This window comes from Falco peregrinus, chromosome 2 (assembly GCF_023634155.1).
Source record: "Falco peregrinus isolate bFalPer1 chromosome 2, bFalPer1.pri, whole genome shotgun sequence".
Taxonomy (NCBI): domain Eukaryota; kingdom Metazoa; phylum Chordata; class Aves; order Falconiformes; family Falconidae; genus Falco; species Falco peregrinus.
In genome coordinates, this window is record NC_073722.1 from 53,572,589 (window position 1) to 53,595,402 (window position 22,814).

At 35.2% G+C, this 22,814-nt stretch overlaps 1 protein-coding gene across 2 annotated transcripts in view; it reads right to left on the minus strand.

Moving 5' to 3' along the window:
• RAB28 (RAB28, member RAS oncogene family) overlaps nt 1–22,814 on the minus strand; it is a 66,106-nt gene that overhangs the window by 39,539 nt on the left and 3,753 nt on the right. For both annotated transcript variants that reach the window (XM_013303798.3, XM_005243089.4), the window contains exons 2-4: nt 18,705–18,801; nt 13,442–13,530; nt 4,655–4,784 (exon numbers count right to left, since the gene is read on the minus strand). In XM_013303798.3, the coding sequence (XP_013159252.2) occupies nt 4,655–4,784; nt 13,442–13,530; nt 18,705–18,801 (316 nt within the window). The remainder of the gene's footprint in view (nt 1–4,654; nt 4,785–13,441; nt 13,531–18,704; nt 18,802–22,814) is intronic.

Genomic DNA, 22,814 nt, shown 5'->3' on the forward strand with positions numbered 1-22,814 from the left:
TCTTTGCATTTGCTGCTCAACACTTGTCTTAATTACAGGTGAAGGACCTAACAAGTGCAAGCCCACAGGGAACAAGAAGAGAAAATAGCTGGGGAAGGTTGGGAGGGACAAGAGAATGAACATGTAGTTCTGAATTTTAATAAGCCAGAATCTCAAAACCAGTATTAATGAAGATATTTTCTGAGTACAACTGGGGAGACTAAGTATATAAGGCAGTAACAGAGTCCAAAAGCAGACTGGGTATGTCCTGTTACCAGCCAGATTCACATTAGTACACAGTATGCCAAACATTCATTCGCATCTGGGCTGGAAAATGTTTCTTTCTGTGTTCAGATAAGATAGGTAAAAACATTTTATGTTGTATGTAAAGGCAAGTTAAAGGGTACACTAAAATGTAACCTTTAAACTTCACAATGTAACAGCACACCACTTCCTGTTCAGAGATAGCACTCCAAGATCAATTAATCACAGCTAAGACGAACAAACAGTCAACATTCTTAATTAGTGTTGATGCATTCTCCTCTGTGCCCTCATCTGTCATGAATACTGTTTAACAATCTGAGTTATTAGTCTTTATTGAAGAGTGGATCTGGTTAATATCTCTAAGAACAATCATTCATCCATCCACTATACACTGGTACCTGATAATTCCTACCCCCTATATAAGCTACAGATAACCACCGCCCTAAGACCATCTTGGTAGCTATAAATCAAAGTAAGTGTAGCTCCCATGCAATCTGGGTTAATTTTTGTTTGCAATATATCCACTGAAAATGTTGGTACGACACTTGAGGAGCATACTTACGGATTAGTGCAGAGGAAAATATATAAAGTAGTCAAGGTAGAAAGGAAAAAAAACACATCAGTCATACAAAACACAGTAAAACCTCTCTAATTCACACTAACAACTAGTGTGATCCATTGCAATTACTGAACTTTGTCAACACCAAATTTAAGCAAAGATACTAAGTGCACAAAACACAATTCATTCACTTGGTAACTATAGTTTCATTTATACTATACAATATAAGTCAAAGTATTTGACAGCAACATATCTATACAAGTTTTAAGTTACTGCAATGAAATTCAAAAGTCTTTGTCAATCTTCATAAGGTTTACTCTCCTATTTTTGGTGCAAATGAAGCGGTGTTAACAACAGAGAAATAAGCACATTTCAAATATACTTTGTCTAAAATAAGATTAAAATACCACAAAGTTACAAAGAAACTAAATTTAAGATTCAACACCAACTGTAAATTTTAGGATTATTAAGACCTTATGACTTACAATTAATATGAAAAAGAAAAATTGTACATTCAATTTTACAATTCCTTTTACTGTTTACCAAATGCACAGACAAAAATATATGGGAAAAGACAGAGAATTAACTGATAGTCAAACTTGAGTGCATGAGGCAGATCTGGCAAGATCTTGGCTCAAATCAGTTTTCTACTCCCTCTGACCAAATGTGTAGGTCAGACTATGTACAAAAAAAAAAAAAAATAAATGTATGGGAATAAAGAAAGAATGAAAAATAAAACTAAGCACCCAGGAGGAAGACAGTCACCTTAAATAAAGTACTGCTTTCACAAAGGAAGACTACATCTCTGAAGCTCTTGTTCTCCCAATTATTTTTAATAAATTAGTGGTCAATGACAGTCCTTCATTTTAGCTAGTCCTGAAGAAAAAAAAAAAAAAGAAAAAAAAGATGGGAGGGGGGAAAAAAAAAAAAAAGAAAAGGAGGGGTGGGAAGGTCCGGAATTTAGGAGATCTCAATTCATACTATTCTTATTATTTTCAAATAAATTTCTGATGGATGAAAGACTAGAGACTGATGGAAGCTTTCTATGTAGAAATTACCTTTCCAATGTTTCATGACTAAATCTTAAAACTCTTAAAATCAGAACAGGACACTTTAATAAATTGCCCCCACTGTAAAGTTCATTATCATGCTTTAAACAGACACAGTAGCTTACTGTGTTCATGCTTCTAATCTATTGCAATGTACAATAAAATAGAGTAGTCAAAACTAGCACTGATTCATTTAAAACAGCACCGAACAATTTCTTCAAGTTTGGTGGAATACTGAAGAAATTCCTGCAAACAACACATTTAATAGAATGACTACAAATTGATACAAAAAAACCACTAATAAATCATGCAGTTTTATAGATAATTTAACAGCTAGTAGCTGTGCTCTAAAGCATTACAGCAGAGATCCCAGGTGTATGTACCCCAAAACGGAAAAGTACACATTTTATTCAGTATTAGGAAGTGAAAATGGGCAAATGAATGCCTAAGCTCAAGCAAAGTCTACTTAAGAGAGCAGCACTAAATTCAGGCCAAGGTTGTAAAATGGATGGTTTCAGCTGGACTTCCAAATTCTTACCCAGTTGTCTAAATACTGGTCCAATGCTTCCCAGTTGCTATGAATGAAAATAACTGCATTCCCGGCAATTTTTTATCAGAAAAAGTGTTAGAATAACTTGCCATGATATAGATGTTTCTAGTCTTTAATAGAGCACACTCAGGTATTTTCCTAAAAGACATGTATAGCTCAAAAGCCAAGTACAATCCTGAGACAGAAACTACTGACTGTAGTATTTCTCCTGTACGATGCATGAGGTCAAGTAAGTTCATCAAATGGCTTTTCTTGGCTTTAAACCTATTATTGCTCTTGCGTTGCATACAAGTGTCTTGTCACTTACTGAGCAAAGAAGTTGAGCTATTCTGAACACAGTGATTCCAGCTGAAGAACTTGTTATTACTGGTAGCTTTATCCTTTCATAATATGCAAGAGTCAACACCATGCTTCTATATGAATACTTACCTTGTTTTCTATTTATGTAACAATAGAAGCCTGACTACAGTTACCTCTCGCAGGCCATTAAGGTATTGGGGTAGAAGCCCTCCTAGATATTCTTCTCCTATTATAGAATTCAGAAAAGCAATACACTTCTAAAGGCTCAATTTTTATCATGCTGAAATAAAAATAAAGTGAAAAAAGACCTCTGGAAACAGCAACCCCTGCATGCTCAACATGTGCAACAATAACAACAAACATCCTTAGGATCACATGAAAGCAACAGTTTGTAATTTTTCTTTACATGCAGCTTCTGAAGGAAAACAAGCTAGCAAACACACTGTTCCTTCAACTGCTATTTTCATAAAATTAAAGCCCTTTGTCAGTCTTTAATTGAAAACTCACCTACAAAACTAGAATCTGTTTGCAGATGCTCCCAAGAAAATACTTGATATTAAAGAACTGCAGGTATGTATATGAGAAAAAGATATATATTTAAGGTATATAACAGAAATAAAACTCTTTCAAATGGAAACTAGTGTCTGATTTTCTACTTCTATGGTGTCATTCCAGCAAAAGAATGTTATTTATTCCTATGTTAAAGTGCATCTTACCATAAATACTACCTAAGATTTGCAGAATTTCAGCTAGGAAGTCCAATTTTGGGGCAAAATATAAATCAGTGAAAAATATTTCTCATTTTAATTTCAACAGAATCCGTACTATTAACTCTGGTCTGCTAGAGTACAACACTGTTTAAGTTATACTTTCAGAAGTGCTATTTTACTCCAAGAGCTTCTCTGCTTTCTTCCCAGAAAATAAGTAATCTTTCATAATTAATATCATAAAATTCTGCAGCATCACAGTAGCAACATTACAGTTAATGGTTCTGAATCAAAGTGATGTCTCTACATTGTTTTCAAATGGTTTTAAACAACACTAACTGGCTGAATGAGGTCTTTTTTTCAGGTTTCTTCATGATTCAGACATTGTGATACAAACACAAATTACTTGGAAAGTCAAAAAAAATATTTGTTTTTTGTTGTTCAAGTAAATATATATACATTGTTAAAAGATTCTGTATCTGTTTCCACCACTTTCTGAAATGGCTTTATGTTGCTTTTATCATCTTCAATAGAAAAAGGGTAAAAGAGCTAGGATCAAGACCTCAGGTATACTAATAAAGATGTTTCTGTAAGATTTCTTAGCTGGAAATGAGGGAAATTGGAAACCATCTAATTAGGAAACTAACTAGGTGATGGTTACTTAAAGTGGCATATTCTGGTGGCCAGAAGAAAACAGTTATATGATACTTACATGATCAAAAAGAGGACAGGTTAAAAAAAAAAATCCCAAAACAACAGGAATTAAGTAACCTCACATGCAGAACTACAGATAACGGGCAAAAAAAGCCTAATAAGCAACTCATAAGTACTATGCATAGTGCGTAGTTTAGTTAAATAATATATACCAGCAGTGAATTTAGCAGTGTCTGGACATACAGAACCATGAAATATACCTGTCATTAGATCCAGGAATGTTTCCCAGTTCTGTGTTCTAGATGCATGCTATGGCTATATCCTGAGGCCCTATCAAATTCAAACACGGGTGAGAGAAATCTCTTCAAGAAAAGAAAACAGGGAGGCAGGCTAGGCAAAGCATGATGCAGCAAGCCCCTCAACCTAACCACCCACAACAAGAATCCCAAGGTACACCCAAATATCATCTGTACACAACAACACACAAGACAATATTCAGTTTCATTTTACTAAAGGTATATGACCTGTGCCATTTCTTCAATAGAGCAACATTCAGAGTATTTCAATTAATTTTTAAATATGAATAACTTACTTTTATTTCCAACCAAGGCCACAAATGGCTGTGTTTCTGATTCTTCATTCACTTTTTTTACCACATTATACCAGTCTTCTAAATTGTCAAAACTCTGGCCATTGGTAATATCATAAACCAAGAGAATACCCTAAATAAAAAGATATATTTAAAGTGTAACAGACTGTAAAAACATATTAACATGGTAAAATTTGTTTCAGTCTAAATCATTATCATCATAAAATATAGCACTGAGAAATAATGGCATTGTATCTTTTCGGGAAATATTAAAGGAATTATAAGTTTCTGTAATAAACAGATATTATTACAGTATTTCTCCTGCATTCCATATGTTCCAAATTCAGATACTAATTGAACTACAAGGGCAGAAAGAAATAGCAATTTAGTAAAGAGCACAGTTAGTTATATTAGAAATAATCCAAACTGCATATACTTTATGAAAAACCCAAAAAGCACTTCACATTAATAGTAAGATAAAAATCACACTAGAGAAGGACTTTTATTTTAGCCAATATTACTTGTACTTTCACTATTCCCTTTTTGAAAAAATAAAAATAAAAGCAGTTCAATCATACATTTCTGCACACTGCCCAGCTGTCATGTCTCTGCTCTCCTTGAGGGAGAAAGGCCAGATCCCTTCCTTCACTGTTGCAGAAGACAAGCAAGAAGTGCTGGCAAGCTTTACATTTTCAAAGGATAAACTAAAGATATGGTCAGAAGTCAAAAAGAAGGTAGTATTTCATAGGTTTTGGGGCCAGGGTATGAGTAACAAATACTCAAAACAGGCTTTACTGGGGATTCCTCAAACCTAATATCCATTACTATAAAGCACAGCCCAAATATCCACCTTCTCCCTCCATAATTCTAAGATCAGCAATCACAAATCACTCTCCTCTCAATTATTGAGTCTTCTGCCCTGCCTTCCACTAGACTAAAGGCAGTATCTCGTAAATAAGGAATAATGTCAGAATTATCTTCCGTTGCACTTGTTCTCATGGAGTTCACATGGCGGGGAGGGGTGGAAATCCCTGCAGCTGCACTGCTCCTCACGTGAAATTTTCACAAATATTCTAAAAAAACAATACAATGCATACAAAATCAGCTGGTTCAATGACCCACTGTGAAGAGAAAAGATTTTTCAAGTAAATTTTTTTTCAGGTATTTGTCTGGGCCCAGTTTTACTTGATAGTTTCATGTGGAGTGTCTTAGATCACAGAACATAGTGGAAGCTTATTAATTTCACAGATGACAACAAACTAGTAGAGACTGCAAGATTATTTGAGGAGAGTTTACATTATATGATGAGAAATAAAAATAATAGGATGCAATTCAATAAGTACCATGAAGTTCAAAGGAAGCAATAATCAACTGCACAATAGGAAACATCTGGCTTTGGAACAGGTTCCATATCATAGGATCAAGGAGTTAAAATAGATCACAGTTGAATATGTCAAGCTTATTTTGTAGCAAAAAGGAAAATTTCACACTGGCATGAAACATTCCAGGTGAAATAATGCATCCAGCTTTGGACACTGAAAGTCAAAAAAAGGGTAGACTAGAAGAGACCAGTAGTAACATCAGAGGTTTAGAAACCATGACTGACATCAGAAAATTGAAAAAAATGGACTGTTTCAACAAACACAAGACTGATAGCAGGCATGATGATGCTGTCAAAAGTTTCAGGAGAAGATAACAGAAATTCTCTTTTTAAATGCTCATATATAGTTTGCAGCTGACACTAAACTGGGAGAACCAGCCAACATGCATGAGGCTGCCATTCAGAGGTATGTACACATACTCAAGGAATGGGCAAACAGGAATCTTTCATCATTCAACAAGGACAAATGCAAAGCTCTGCAGCTTGGCAGGAATAAACAACACAGGCTGGGGAGCAACTGAAAATTACCTCAGGTCTTGGTAGAGAGCAAGCCAAATATGAGCTAGCAATGTTCCCTTGCAGCAAGGATAGACAACATGAGCCTGGGCTGTATTAGCAGAAGCACAGCCACTAGACCAAGGTATCTATTCCAGCACTTGTTAGAGCATATCCAAAGTAATACACCCAGCCTAGGCCCCTCAAGGCATCAGTAAAGTGGAGTAAGTTCGGCAGAAGGCCACCAAGATGAAGAGAGACTGAAGCACTTGTCCTGTGAGGAAAAGATGAGGATTCCTCAACCTGGAGATGAGATGGCCCTGGGAGGACCTAAAAGCAGCTTTCCCATACTCATGGGGAAGCTATGAAGAAGATGGAGCCAGGCTCTTCACAGTAGTGCATGGCAGGAGTATGAAACACAACAGACCTAAGTTGAAACTAGAGAAATTCAAACTAGATATAAAAGGAAAAGCTTCTTCACCATGAGGAGAATCATGCAGTGGAATAGGGACGCCAAAGACATTGCTTAGTCTCCATCCTTAACGCTTTACAGGAATGGACTGGATAAAGCCTTGAACAACCTAGTCTCACCTCATAGCTGACCCTACTTTGAGCACAAGGACCTCCTAAGATCCCCTCCATCCTGAACCTCTCTTACTATTCTGTGTTCAATACAGCATGTAGCAATAGGTTTAACTTACAACAAGAAGATTATAGCAAGGGTACATACTAGGGAAAAAACAAAAAAACCACAAACACGTAGACAGTAAGAATCGCAAAGCTCTGATATACACCTTCAGGGACAGCAGAGTCACCAACATTGGAGGATTTCTGAAGGCTGATAAAAATGAAATAGATATTATACAGGTATAAGAGATCCTATTGAGATCCCTTCAAGTCCTACTTCCCCTTGACAGCAATAAAAATCTATCTCTTCTCCTTTGATGCCATCAACTCCTTGGCAAAATTAGTTTTTCTTCCTTATATTTATATGGCTGCTATTAATTTCTGAGGAACAGCTTTCACCAGTTCCTTCAAGAAAATTAAGAATTATGACACCTATCTTTTCTCTTGCTATCTTTCCTCCTTCACTTTACTAATCAAATCTAGTATTAAACATACACTTCACTCTTCCAACTGTTGCAAGATACTAAGGAATAAATTGTACATCTCAGTTAACTTCTCCTACCTATTTTCCTAACTACCCAAATGCCTGTGCATGTATATATTTGCCTTTCATAATATAAGCCTTGCTCTAGGCAGAACATACTGATGTTATTGAATGCTCAGTGGAAAAGATGAAACTCAAACTGAGGGACAGGTATTGTAAAGGTTAAAAAAACCCAAACAAACGTTAGGCTGAAAGCTGTAAACGAAAAAGTGCATGGCATGCTGCTTTCACCAGTAGTCAAGTTCTCTTACCAACTTGCAGAAAAGCAAAGCAGACTATCTAAACCATCTTCAGCACTGAAGGGTTTAATCAGCATTAAATGTAAGATAAAGTTAACAAAAGCTGAGCATTTAATGTTGGCCAACTCTATCTGTAACTAATTCTTCATCAAAATGCTACTCTGCTACACGTCCTGTAGCCAACTGCAGCCTACCTGCACCTTTGGAAGAAAAAAAGAGAGGGCATTTACAGTGGATTTATCATGAAAGAAATCACCGAACAAAGTTCACAACTAAAGCTTCACCTAACTTCCTTCTGGTCCCCCCACTTCTCCATGATCTAAAATACTGCCTCTAAAGCATATTCTTTCCTTAACCATCTTGGTTTTGAATCTTACTAATATTTGTTATACTTAAGAAACACAGACAGCAGGTATGACATCTTAGAGATGTGGGGAAAAAAAAAGGCAGCTTGGCATCCAGGTCATAAAGAATACTCCTTGCTTAGATTTTTGCCACAACAGCACTCTATAAGCAACTTAGTATGATACAGAAAATTAATGGATCCATAAGTAAAATTTATTTTACCTTTTTTTAACACAAATTCCATCATTGCTTTCACAAAAATACAACATATTTTTCACACTTACAGTATATGGAGTACAGAACGGGTAGAGGGGATTAAAGCTGTTGTTTCCCTATTATGTATGAGGAATTAAGACAGAAAATGAACACTGGCCTTTTTACACAAAAGTAGCACATTTCCCTGCCCTGAAAAAGGTTTGCAACACATGGCAGACAACATGCCAAGAACAGCACGTTAATTCTCTAGTCTCCAGCGACGTGGCAAATAGTCCCTGCTTACATAATTGCACTCCTCTAGTAAGAGGAGTTTTGCCTACATTAGTGTATATGCGAGTGCTTTTTGTTTTGGAATTATACAGCATTTTCAAAAATAGGTCACTGGAAACTGAGAATATTGCAGAAATTATTTGCTGGTCTCTGGAGAAGGTAGAGTCTGCAGTACTCTTTCTCTATTAACAAGCCAATTTATCAAGTAGCATATGCCACCTCTTAAGGATACTTTAAACTAGATATGCGGGTAGGGGCAGCAGTTACAGGTAAGAGATGGGACTTGTTCTGGAATATTTACCACACAAACAGCAGCAGCGCTACTATACAGCAGAACTGCTATTACAGAAGTGTTGCACCTAGGCAATATATTCACACTAGGCAATCAACATTTAACAGGTGTCAAGTTTATGTCAAGATTTGTCACAATAAAAGAAAGCTACAGAAACCATGTTTTCTTCTTCAGGCTTATCCTCAGTTGCCCTCATTCTATGACTGACTTTAGTATGAAGGAACTAGATTAACTTTCAAATTTTTATTAATATTCATTAAATATCAGATCAAAACTCTAAAATACATTTTCTAGTCACAAAATAGTCTATTTAGCAAAGAGTAACTTCATTACAATATCTTGCCCATCTGCAGAAATGCTATTTTTACAAGTGAAAACAGTTTACAGTCTACATATACTTAACCACTGTTGTCTTTGCTGATATTGAGGATATGGTCACGCAACTACACGCAATTGAGTTGCCATAATGGAATAAGCTACTGACTATCGGTTCAGCTGCGGTAACGGACTATGAAACTACTCTTAGCCTCTCTCAATTCTGAGATATCAGTTTTAATCAACACTGACAGAAAGCTGTTTATTAGCATTTTTTGTTTATAAAGATCAAAGAGCTCCTTTACCCCACAACTTGCAGAGTTGTTCTGACCCACCAGCGAAATTCAGCTACCAAGACGGGATGTGGCAACTACATTGTTCTGGATGAGCAACACCAGACAGAAAAAAAAGGGGGGGGGGGGGGGGGGGGCAGAAGAACAACTGCTTCAAGACAGCAAGTGAACTGCAATTTCTCCAACTGCAACCATGCAAGCAAATTAAGTAGGTTCTCATTCTCAAATCTAGCACTCTTATTTAAAACATGCCACAAGAAATCAGGGATCTCAGTCAAAAAATGGCACCTTAACAGTAACTTAAGCCAAAAGATCAACCCTACATAATTGATTCAGCTCCCATTCAAAAAGAAGGAAACCTCCAGTGCCAAGGTTTGCAGCAAAGTATAGATGGATGCTCCACTATTAGATCAAATTTCAGCAGAGATCAAGTGAACTGTAGACTGTAGATAACCCTTTCAGTTACTGTAGATTCTCAAAACTTCCATCTCTAGTTGATCATAGTATTTTATAAGTAGGTCTATCATACATTTGGATTTCTGAGTACAAAACCAAGAATTCAGCCACTTGTGATTTCTGAACCTTACAATGATCAACCAGATGAGTCTATACAAGACTATGGACATCAGCAGATACGGGATAAAAGCATGATGCATACTGTAGACATGCTACAAGTTATTCTACCCACGTACTTTAACTCTGAATGATTGAGATTTGGAAAATACATACAGATGAACACCATTTCTGCAACAGGTCCAAATCATCCACTCTATGTATGTACAGCTTATGTACTTTACAAACAAGATGTTTAAAATCCCAGTTGCACCACACATGCTGACCAAGTGCAACACACCATAGGTACGCATACTTCTTTTATAGCAACTTTCGCTACAGTTACTTTAGTATTTTAAAGGCTTTCTTGTACCGGAGAACCCAAAACTGAACACAGTGCTCCAAATATAGCCTCAAATATATCAGGCAGGATGATAATAATTTTATTTGATTTGCCTACTGCATTCTTACTAATGCAGCCCAGTATTCAGTTAGCTTTTACTGTTGCAGGGGTGCATTGCTGACTCATCAACTGTTGGGTGGTTTTTTTTCCAGTAGGACCTCTGCTTTCTTTTCTTCAAAGCCATTTCATAGAATGACTGAGGTTGGAAAGGACCTTTAGAGCTCATTTGGTCTAATGCCCCTGTTCAAGCAGTGTCACGTAAAGCCAGCTGCCCAGGACAATGTCCAGATGGCTTTTGAATATCTCTGAGGACAGAGGGTCTACAACCTCTCTGGGCCACTTATGCCAGTGCTTGGTAATGCTCACAGTGAAAAAGTGTTTCCTGATGTTCAGACAAAACCTCCTGTTGTATCAGTTTGTGCCCACTGCTTCTTGTCCTGTCACTGTGCATCACTGAAAAGAGATTGACTCCATCTTCTTTGCACCCTTCCCCAGATAAGCCTTCTCTTCTCCAGGTTGAGAATCCAGATTTCTCAGCCTTTCCTCATAGCAGAGATGTTCCAGTCCATTACTCAGCTTTATGGCCCTTCGCTGGACACTTGACAGTTGACTTCCAGCCTACATAAGGTTACTCTGTTCCAGGTACAGGGGACTTGGCATTTGTCTTCAGTGTACTTCACAAGTTTTCTGTTGGTCCACTCCTTCAGCTGGTCATAGTCTCTCTCAATAACAGTTCTACTCTCCAGCACAATGACCATTTCTCCCCAGTCTGGTGCCATTTGCAAACTTACAAATAATGTTTTGTTCCATTTTTCAAAGAATTAACAAAAAGACACAACTCCAGTACCGGCCCCTAAGGAATATAACTATAACCAGGCACCAATCAGACATTCAGCCATGGGCCATCTTTAAGTCCAGCTGTCCATTCAGGTTTTCAGTCACGTTAAGACCCACCCATTCAGTCTGTTATCTTTACATTTTCTCTGTAATAATACTGTGGAAGATAATGTCAAAGGCCTTGCTTTAGTCAAAGTAAATAACATCCACTGCTCTCCTCTCCACAGAGACAATCATCTGACAACAGAAGGCAATCAAGTTGGTTGGGCACAATTTACCCTTGCTAATTCCATGCTAGCTCTTCCCAATTACTTTCTTGCTGCTTTGCTGCCCATTCACAGGAATTTTTATACATACTTTAAAAAAAACTTTCTTCTAAAAAGCTACAGATGTTCAACATGAAATAAGCTCCTGCCTAGAAATAAACTGAAAGCAGTGCCTTTCTGAACTATTGATGCTGTTTCATGAATAGAGGAAAATGAAGATAGTTTTATGTGTCTTTAACAGGTGCTGTTAAAAAGCTAGCAGAAGAGTGTGTTACAAACCAGCTTTGATGGTAAGAAGCCTATTACAGACACTGGCAACACATGCCAACAATGGGAGACAGAATAGCCATTAGTTCATTAAAAAAAATTAGGGTTACAATGAGGGCTGGGAGAGGATTAAAGGAGAAGAGATTAGATGTAGGGGGTTTTCTTGATAATGCGTTTGGAATGATCAAAAATCAAACTTTTGTAACTTTAAACTTGCTGATACCAACTTTTTCACTACTTTGGGGCATTGCTATTAACTTTTTGACCTGCTATTGCTGATAAGAAACTTCTAAGTTTATCACCAAATTCAATACAGAAAAAGTTAATAGCCTTTTATTTCTTTCATTGAGTTTACTTTGGGCATATGGCAACAATTTGTGATTAATCAAATTCCCTCTGTCACAGAAGCCACTTTCTCCTGTTGCTTGGTAGATCTTTAACAGGACAGCACAACATTTTTTATTAAAAAATAAGAAAAGGCTATAAAACAGATGCAACAGCTAAAACATTCAGATGTATTTTGAAAGTGAAAAAATGTTAAATAGACAAGTTTGGGTTTATCCCTTTAACTAATAAATCCTAATCTCCTTAATTAGCCATTCCTGTGCTGTACTTACTAGTACAAAGTTTCTGTCCAACAAAAGTTTTAGGATTCCTCATTCCTATTGCTTGAAATATTGGGAGGAAAAAATAAGTGTGTTTGTTTTCTTTTCAGACAAATACAACAATACATAATAAAACATGTTATGGCTATTGTTCTTGTTACAAACTCCAAATTAAAGAACTGAGTACATTCTAGGATCACTCATGTTAAGAAATTTGGCATATAGTACATCCTCCTAAATCATATCATAACCCAAGATACTGTTATAATCTTTAGCTCTTACTTAATCCTTCACTTTAAGTTGCTTAGTTAGCCTCAAGATAAAATTAATTCTCATTGGTAGAAGTTCTGCAAAAATATTTAGCTACCTGGTTGCCTCCTTTTGTTTGCCCTCTTATAACCCCAGTTGCATGTATGAGTTTAACGGTGTAGGATTGCTCTTAATTTCCTCCTTCTACTTTTTCCCCCCAGGGGGCATCTGTTCTAAAGCAGCCACTCTATCTACCATGTGGATATCCAAATAGACTTTACTCTTTACTGTGAGTGCTTTTCTTAACTCAGGACACAAAGCACCGAAAACATACATATTTTCTTGAGAGTTACACAGATCTACAAATACACTCTTGCATTGCTTTTTAAGTCAACTCTAAAAAACTAACCACACACCAAAATTAGACTTGCATGTGAATATAAATTACGTTTAGCCTAAGCAGAGATTCAACATTTTTGAGATTTAAAAAAAAAAAAAAACAACCTGTAAGATACATATAATTTTAAGAAAAATGTTTCAGTGAATTTTATATAACTACTATAGATACAATTATTAGTAGCAGTTATACTGTACCTGAGCTCCATAAATATATTTATCCAGCATTTTGCCTCCTATCGTTTGTCCCCCTACATCCCACACTTGAAGAGTAACATTCAGATTTCCTGGGAAAAAGAAATGATACAGATATAGTGTAACCTGGAAAGTTTAGATCCTAATAAAATTAAAGATATATTATCACAGCAGGTAATACAGCTCTAGCATATCAATAACAATAGCTTTTTACCAGTATTCAATAAATAGTAACTAAATTTCAACACAAAGATGAACGTATTATTTGGAAAAAAGTCACTTGTGTCCAGTTAAGTCATTAAGATGCAGTAAAACTATAGCTAGATATCAACATGCTGAATATTAAAAGAATTGGAACCATATAAAGTATAACATTCTGACCAGAAATTATATAAGATATTGCACCAGAGAAATATGTAAAACTTGGACAAAGCTCTATAGCACAGTACTTTAAATTGAAAGGCAACACAATAAATGTCAATTTGACCACATTATTTCATACCGTATCATACACACCCCTACAAATTTTCTTTACAAATCTCGAAGCAGAGAAAAACTTCACACTAATTGCATTTTGGTAGTGATGCTCTTAGTACTATAAAGAATTATATAGTTCACAGATTAAAAAATGGAAATACTGACACACATACAAGTTGAGATGCAAAGCATGATTACTTCCTCCAGGCACCACCCCAAAGCAGACAACTAAATTGGACACAATCTGCATAACTTCATCTTCAAAGAATCTACATCAAGAAAACATCTTCCTTTCTACTCTAAACAGTCAAGCTATGTTGAAACTGTTAACAGGTTTTAAAAAACAAAGTAACAAGAAATCAGTCTAAATACATACTCTGCCAGCTAACAACTCAAACTCACAGCCTAAACATACACACAACAAAGTTTGTCACCACATGCATACAAACATATTAATAGGATTTGGCTCATTTTGCATGGAGAGAACTGTTTTCAAAATTGTATGACTACCTGGAAGCACCAAACTCTAATACACTAAGGGCTGATGACGAATTTTCTAATCTACATACAACTCACATGACTTACATGTTAATAACAATTCTACGTACTCACAAATAATTATAACTGCCTGTTAATTTTATTCCTGGATTTAGGGAAAAAAATGCAACATATTCCATATCACAATATTTGAGTGAAAAAGAACACATTATTTTGAGTTGCTAAGAAAGATACACTCTTAATTCAACTATTTTATGTTATTAACAACCTTATTTTACAGAATGTGATCTATTCTGCCATCAATTTATAACTAACACACATTGGTTATGCAAGGAAGTGTGCTCTGTGGAAATATATCCCAGCACTAGGTGAATATAAACAGCAAGTTAGAACTATATAGCTGAATACACTACTTGTGATATTAAATATACCACATTATATTTTTATGATGAATCTTGCTTTAATCTAGTTAAAAGTGCAGATTTCCTAAACTGCTACTTTGGTCTCAAATATATAGAGATGAATGCAAGACAACCTATTCACAGTACCTTTAAGCTACACTGAGTTTTATCTGATACTTAAGATAAAGAATTTCTACATGGAGCTTAGTAGATACATCATAAACACTCCAGTTTGATAAAGGCAACCTTTCATAGAATAAAAATCTTACTTGCTTTGACAGTGTATGTATTATATATTAATTACTTCTAAAGCTTAGCACATAAGTGACTGCAAATAATGCAGGAAAGCCTTCCATAAAGCATCTGGCATGGATAAACTGGTGAATCCGCAGTCTGAAATGACTATGCATCCTTAGTGGGTAAACAAACTAAACATGCACAAAAGCTCACTGTGCTGCAGTATTCTACCCTTAATTTGGTTGTATGTATTCTACTGGAAATTTATTATGTCATTCATGCCAGCTACTTGGAAAAAAAGCTTTATAAATATTCTCGCTTTATAAATACTATCACTTTCAAACTCAACAATTTTTAGATGCCTAATTTTGTGTTCAAATGGTTTAGGAAGTTTCTAACTTCCATCTGCTCTTAAGAGCAGCAATCATGCACAGCATACTGGGCTTAGTATCTGGATAACTCCATGAAATTATCTGAGAAACTTTCATGCAGGAAGTTAAATTAAATTGTGTAACAGTGACTGTTCAACTTAAAAATCTACCATTACGAATGATTTACTTCACTAACAACAGAAACAAGAAATTGGGAAAAAAGGGTTGCAATGTTCATTTAAGGTGACATGGTTGTTAATTAAGACTTCGCTAACTACTGAAATCCATGCTGATCCTCTCCAGTGCAAAATGTTTAATTTTCCCTTTTGTCCAGTTGGGTCCTGTAATATCTGCTTTGTGCTCAAATTGATTTTGGGAGAGAAAGAAGGATGTTAGGATTATTCTGACAGGAGGAAAAACTCTGGACAATTTCCCTAGCAAATATATAATTAACAACTGTGATATTACCACATAAAGTTTTCTGCAAAAAAATTGGAATCTATTTTTCCACAGTTTTAAGAGGAACACAGAAACTGGAGAATGACAACATAATAATAAGACAGTTCTTAGAAATAAGGTTAACATACACAATTCTGAAGAATGGCATAAAAATAATAAGTAATATATTGATAAGGAACAAGAAAACACTAGCGCTCTGTAGAACACTAGCACCTTCCTCTGTAGAAAATGCACACAAGTGTGAAGTTAAAATAACTGAGGCAACACAGTGGAAGTACCTAGACAGTTTCTAGTATGAACTGAAGCCACTGGGCTGACTCAGTAGTGATCCTGCAGAAGTATACTTGGTGCACTGGTTAACCTTACTTCAAGTGCTGCACAGTCAAGATGGAACTAAAAACACAAGTCTGCTCACTTTTTGCACTGACAAAAGAATTTTAACAGAAGAATCCCGTTTATTGAACTGAACCCACAGCCTTCCTAAAAGTATTCAACTGTGGCTCTTAAGAATCTCTATCAGCAGACCCTCTGACTAACAGATACACTATTTAAACAGTAAAATCTACACCGTGTTTGCATCCAGACTATACAAGATACTGCATCAACAAATATACTGAAACTGATTTGCATTTGAAAAACATATTTTGAACAAGCTGCATGAAGAGAATTTGTTAACAGTGGAACACTAAAAGTTACATTGTTCAAAATTAGTCAAAGGATTTATGATTTGTATTAAACCATATGGTATTACCATGTAAAATATTTACTTCACTGCAAAACTGCACCAGTTACTAAAACAACTGGAGAAAAACACTAGTATTATTTTTAAAAAGAAAAAAAACCAGAAAAAACAGTATTTTATTTTACAAGCTAAAATGCATTTCTAATGCAGCCTAATGTAAACTTCTGTACAATTTGAGAAATCAGTAATTTTAACTTCTGGAATCTTTGCTGATATTTAAAGAAGGAGAAAAAATTGAACTACTGAACCATAGTTATTTGTCAGTTCCCCTACTAAAGAAAAGAAATTGAGACTTTTTTTTCCTACTGATACACACATAATTTCTGTGCAGCGGTATGAATTAACTTTTCAAGTAAACACAGCAGCTCTGCAAACCCAGAACTAATCAAGAAATTAGAAAAATCCGCTTCCTTAAGTAATGCTTCCCACTCCAGTATTTAGAAATTTTACTCCCTCCCTCTTCCTTCCCTCTCACTCCCCACCACCAGTTCAGCTTACCTATAAAACAGAGAAATCCATTTACCTAAACACATAGGCAAAAATATGATAGCCTACCAAAAATGCTTCTTCCTGAATATGAATATATTCCATGAAAGTTATTACTTTTTTAATGATAAATGAGGAAAATAGATGTGCAGACAGTGTTGCTGGTTTGGTGCTGTTTTCATCTACTTTCTGATTTTATTACAAAATAAACTAGAAAAAAAGTAAAACTTGAATGAATCAATAGTTGATATTTTTCCAAATTTTCTACACAACAAGGATATTTAGAATCCCAGTAATGTACTACTAGCTTCTGTATGCTTAACAGCTGGAAAAAAACTTGCAAAATACAAGTTCTCAGCATGCACACTGCATGATTTGTGTACACATTCCACTTGCAAGTACTGCTGCTAAGTATTATGTACACTGGTATTTTTAGAGGCATAACCAGGACAATAAAAAATTTCTCTGTTGATTTTAAGGATAAATAAGCACTGAAATTTGGTACTTTATCACTCACCAGATACTAAAAAAGTACAGCAATGGCCAAACCAAAATAGTGAATGCAGGAATAGTCTGAAAATATTATTCTGTTTCACTTAAGAAAATATATAAACATAATCAAGAAATTATTGGCAATATAATTTTAACAAAATAAGTTTAAGAACTGTATATATTTTCTTAGAACTTCAGGTTATAGCTAAAATGTTTCATTTCTGGATTTGCTTCCCATTCCGCTCTCCGCAAGGAAAAAAAGACAGAATTACCCAATTTGCATCAACTTCATCAAATCTCACAACTTTTAATAATTACCTATACTTTTTCTAACTTCTTCTCATTTGTGAAGCCAGAAGAAAATGCATTTAATGAAAAACTTTCATACTTAGAGTAGCCACAAATCAGTGAAAAGACTTATTTCAAACCCCCAATTGTTCAGAGACAAATTTCTACCAGCAACTATTCTGTTTTAATTATTTCTTTGCATTTTCCATGCAGTGTGCTACAACTGGCATCTAAATAGTTTCTTTGCCGTCGTGAAGTGAAACATCTTGAATGCTCAAACTGTATTTTTATGAGTGCCGAGGGACCCTAAATTTTAGTGGTCTATTAAATGCCAGCAATTTCATGCTGCCTTGCATAAAACAGCATTCACATATTAGAGCACTGCAATTCCATAGCTGCATTATGCTTCTCTCACACAACTCAAATATAAGTTGTATATTTCATTTAAAAATATATATATATGTTTCTTTCAAAACACATATACTTTTTCAATGAGTATTTTTAAAGTTCCAGTTCATTGTTGTATGTTACACTAGCCACATGGACAGCAAGTACACTCAAATAAAGCTAATAAAAATCATTAATATAGATAACATTCCTTTTATTTGAATCCAGTGTTCTACTTTAAGATCTATGTTGTAAATGCATAACCTTTTGTCACCTGGCAAGAACATACTAACAACTTTTTCTCTGAATAAGCTATTTTGCCATAAAAAGCACTGCACTAAGCTTATTTAGTACACGTTACTTTGAAGAATCTGTTTCTGCAAGCCTTACTCTGCCCAACCTTTCAGTGTTAGTTTTTATTCTCTTACCTGGCAATACTATCCTTTTCAAGAAGAAGTCCAGTCCTATGGTTTGTTTGTACTGTTTTCCAAACGTTTCTTGAGCAAAACGTGTAGCTAAGGACGTCTAAAACAGAACAATATCAAATTAAATTGTCATTTTAAACAGCAAAAATCTTGATGTCAAACCAGAAGCATGAAATACAGTCAAGCACTTTTTACATCAATGCATGGTAACAGCGTTCATGGATTTGGATTGACAAGCATTCCAGCCAGCTTCAACACAGTAAGAGGAGGTGGCAAAGGCTACTGATTTATGCACAAAGCAGCAAGGTGCATATTTTCTTTGTATTTCAAAGGTACTGTGACAGTCATATTACAAAATACTACACAAAACTGAATGAGGTATCATTAGTATGCTCAAACAGACACAAATCTAAAGTGACAGTATCCATACATGAAGAGCTTGTTATTTTTAAAAAACATTCATTTGCAAAAAGGCTCCTTCTCTGGTACAGAACACCTTGATCCCAGATGAACTTTCTGGGAGGGAACAGAGATCTGCATCATGCAGAGTCCCACAGGGGCTCCAAAGTATGTCAGAAATACATCAGAATTTCAGGATCACATGAAATCTAAGATATGAAAAGTACTTTCTTGGACACAGGAAAAACTAAATTCATGTTAAGAACACACATTTGCAGAATCATTCCTTTAAGGGGAACTTTGGAAACTTATTTCTTCAATTTATATTTGTGGATTTATGAAAGTAGAACAATACACTGTTGACATAATAATCAGCTTTTACTACATACTACTAAAAGGATACACAACTAACCTACACAATGTATTGGAGCAAGGCATTTAGTTCTTTCACCAGCAATTTAACTTCTCTAAGTAGGCGGGTAAAAAAAAGGAAAGAAAAAAAGGCGTCCCACAATCTAAAGTTTAAAGCCAAAAAAAAAAGGGATGGGGGGGGCAGGGAAGGGGGAAGAGAGGTGCAATTCTAAAGCATACAAAGGTTTGTATTGTGGAGCAAATTAAATACTATATTAAAAATGAATGACACAGATACAATACATCCTATATCAAATCAGTGGCATACACTTAAAAATCTCATGTTGACATGATGTGAAATTATAAAAACAAAGTAATTGCAGAAAAAAAAATCTAAATATGCATTTATATAAACAGGGGAAAGAAATCCTAACATCCCAAAAAAAACCACACTGTCAGAGAAAACTCAAAATGGGCAAGAAGGAATTTTTTTTGTCAGCTTTCCATTCACCAAGATCCAAAGAGATAAGTCACATAAATTTTTATTAAAAATTATTGTTGGAGCACATTTAGTTCAAAATGCAATAGCAAAATACTGCCAATAGTTCTGAAAAATTAGAATAGGCAAGTTCTATTAATAGAACAGTTATAACACAGATCTAAATTATACTGATAATGTCAAATGTACACAGGAAGAAATTGTAACTTTTTTTTTTGCATGAAAACACGATCACCAGAGCTCCAGCATTAAAGCTCTAGTACGAATAGGCAAACATTTATTCAACTATTAAATTATCTGTTAAGTAAATAACATAAGATTTACTGTTTTCTTGTTTCTATCTCACATTTATATTCCTACCATTGTCATATATATATATGTATTTAAAAAAATATATTTTGATATGAGAAGATACGTTTAGGAAGTAATCCAAAAAATCAATTAAAGATTATGGCAACATTTTCATTTACTTCACTGAACTCAAACCCCAAGAGGATTAAAAAAAAATAAATAAATGGAGAAAAAAAAGCAAGTAAACTAGAAATAGCATGAGTATGCTTATATATTTAGATCACTGTGGAGAGGGTGAAGACCACAGAGGATGAATCGTGAGAAGATTCTTCTGCCTACAGCTATGTGACAGTAATACTAACAACATGCACAAAATAAAATTCAATACAGATTTAGACTGTAGCCCTGAAAAAGTCAGTAGAACTGATTCTTTTAATCAGTAGTTAGCATGTCAAGATTACAAAGACATTATTTTTAATCCATCATGATCTTAAAAATGTAGATAAGAATAAAAGCATTGCAGGAGTATACCAGTCTTCTTGAAATTATCCTTTTCAGAAAAGTAACCAGTACCCAGAGTACAGATTAAAATGTCATCTGACTATATCATGGAATTCTACGTTCTCCAACACACTAATTTAGATCCCCATTAAATAAGCAACCACTCCCTTCTTGTTTTAAGGGCTCAGTAAATGTTAGCTTTATCACTCTGTGACACTCAATATTCCCTGAGGGCTTCCAGGGGTGTTAGTAAAAACAAACAACATACATTCAATTAACAGCCAACCAATAAGAGCAGCAAGTAATCAACAGCATGGCAAAGTTCTATTAAACAGTTTTCCTCTGCTCTTGAATGCAAAGGAATTTATAGCAGAAAATCATTGACTAACTCCTTTTTAATTTTTTTTTTTTCTAATAAACCTTAGAGCTCAAGGAAGGTGTTGAATTACCAGAGTAGAGTCCTCTATTTATTCACAGAACAAGTATTTGTCCACAAAATACTAAGCTAAGAGCAACAGTTCAAACTTCTCCACAACAGTAAGCAAAGAAGTTATGTCAATGCATATTCAAGTACCCCTACAATACAAATACTCCCTTTAATCCTAAAATTGTTCTCTGCCACGCTTGCCATAAAAGACTCTGCATGACAGTTTTGCCTGTAAGGATATGTTGAGTACAATCTACATAAAAAATAACTAAAGTTAAATAATGTTTCAATAGAACTGTAGCTGTAAAGAGTAATCAGTGATCACTGACCATTTATAAAAAAATTATCATCTATCCATAAAATTTCAGCCATTAATGTAGAGATCAGAGGACAGCATGATATCAAGAAGACCTTGCTCCTTCAAATCTCTACTAAGACAAACAGGACGCCACCTTTCATAGCAAACTTTCCATGAGACCAAGTTTGGCAGGTTCACACATTTGTCTTGAATACTTCAAAGCAAACACTCACATGCTGTTCTAAATAGCAATACACTACTGAAGGTTGGCATTACAAACCCTCTCCTTTCAGACAAAAAAAATAATCTTTTGGTTCTAACATACAGCAATCAAGACAGCTGTAAAAAATAGTACATAACATTTATACTATTCTATGTGCAAAATACAATGGGATATTTGGGAAGGTTCTTTTGGAAACAGATGCAATTAAACCTCACAGGTGAGGCAAGACAATTTCTTGCTTCTATTTTACAACATCAACAGTACAAACTGCTGACACGCTGTTCCTAAACACCTACATACAGAGTAAATTGAAAAAAAAATAGCAAACAGTATTTATGAAATAAATTGAAAATCAAACAGAACAAGCAATAACAGCCAGTTCTAACTGACACTGACTACTCACCAGGTCAACAGGGAAGCTTGTAGAGGAAACCCCATCAATGACAATTCTTAAGAGTAAAATCCTACAGAAGAAAGCTTTCAGAAAGCAACACCAAAGTACAGCATCTTAGTTGAAAGAAAACTAAAACCAAAATTAAATGGGATACAAGCACATAGTTCCAAAGCTATGAATTTCTATTCATATACCAACTTTACCAGCCATTTGAGAACCCACTCTCCAAAAAGCAAACATCTATCCATCCCTTCCCTCACTCCCTTCCAGAATGTCACTGCTGTTCTCCAAGAACAGCAACATTCATCCCTCAGTCATGTCCTATCCCTACTGGCAAGAATTTTAAGACAAGCAAAATGAAAAGAAATGCTAGACTAAGTAACAATGCTTTAACTAGCATAAAAACGCATTAACTGTCCAACACAAGAGAACTTCTCACTGAGAACAGTCTGGCTTTATGGGGGGACAAAATATCTTGCAAACAAAGGAAGTAGCTCTGTCATCTGAAGCTGATGTCTTTCCACCCCACTCCCAAGTACTGAATAAAGAGAAAATTACCAAGATTTTTTTACGTCAGACATGGATCTATGAAGCTACGCCAATCCGCACAGGACACTTGCAATTTTCCATTTGTAAGACTGAACAGTAATAATGTTTTTGTCAACACTGATTAAGTTTTTGAGACCATGTGCAACAACAAGATCCAAAATTGGCTCAATGCTTAAAAATC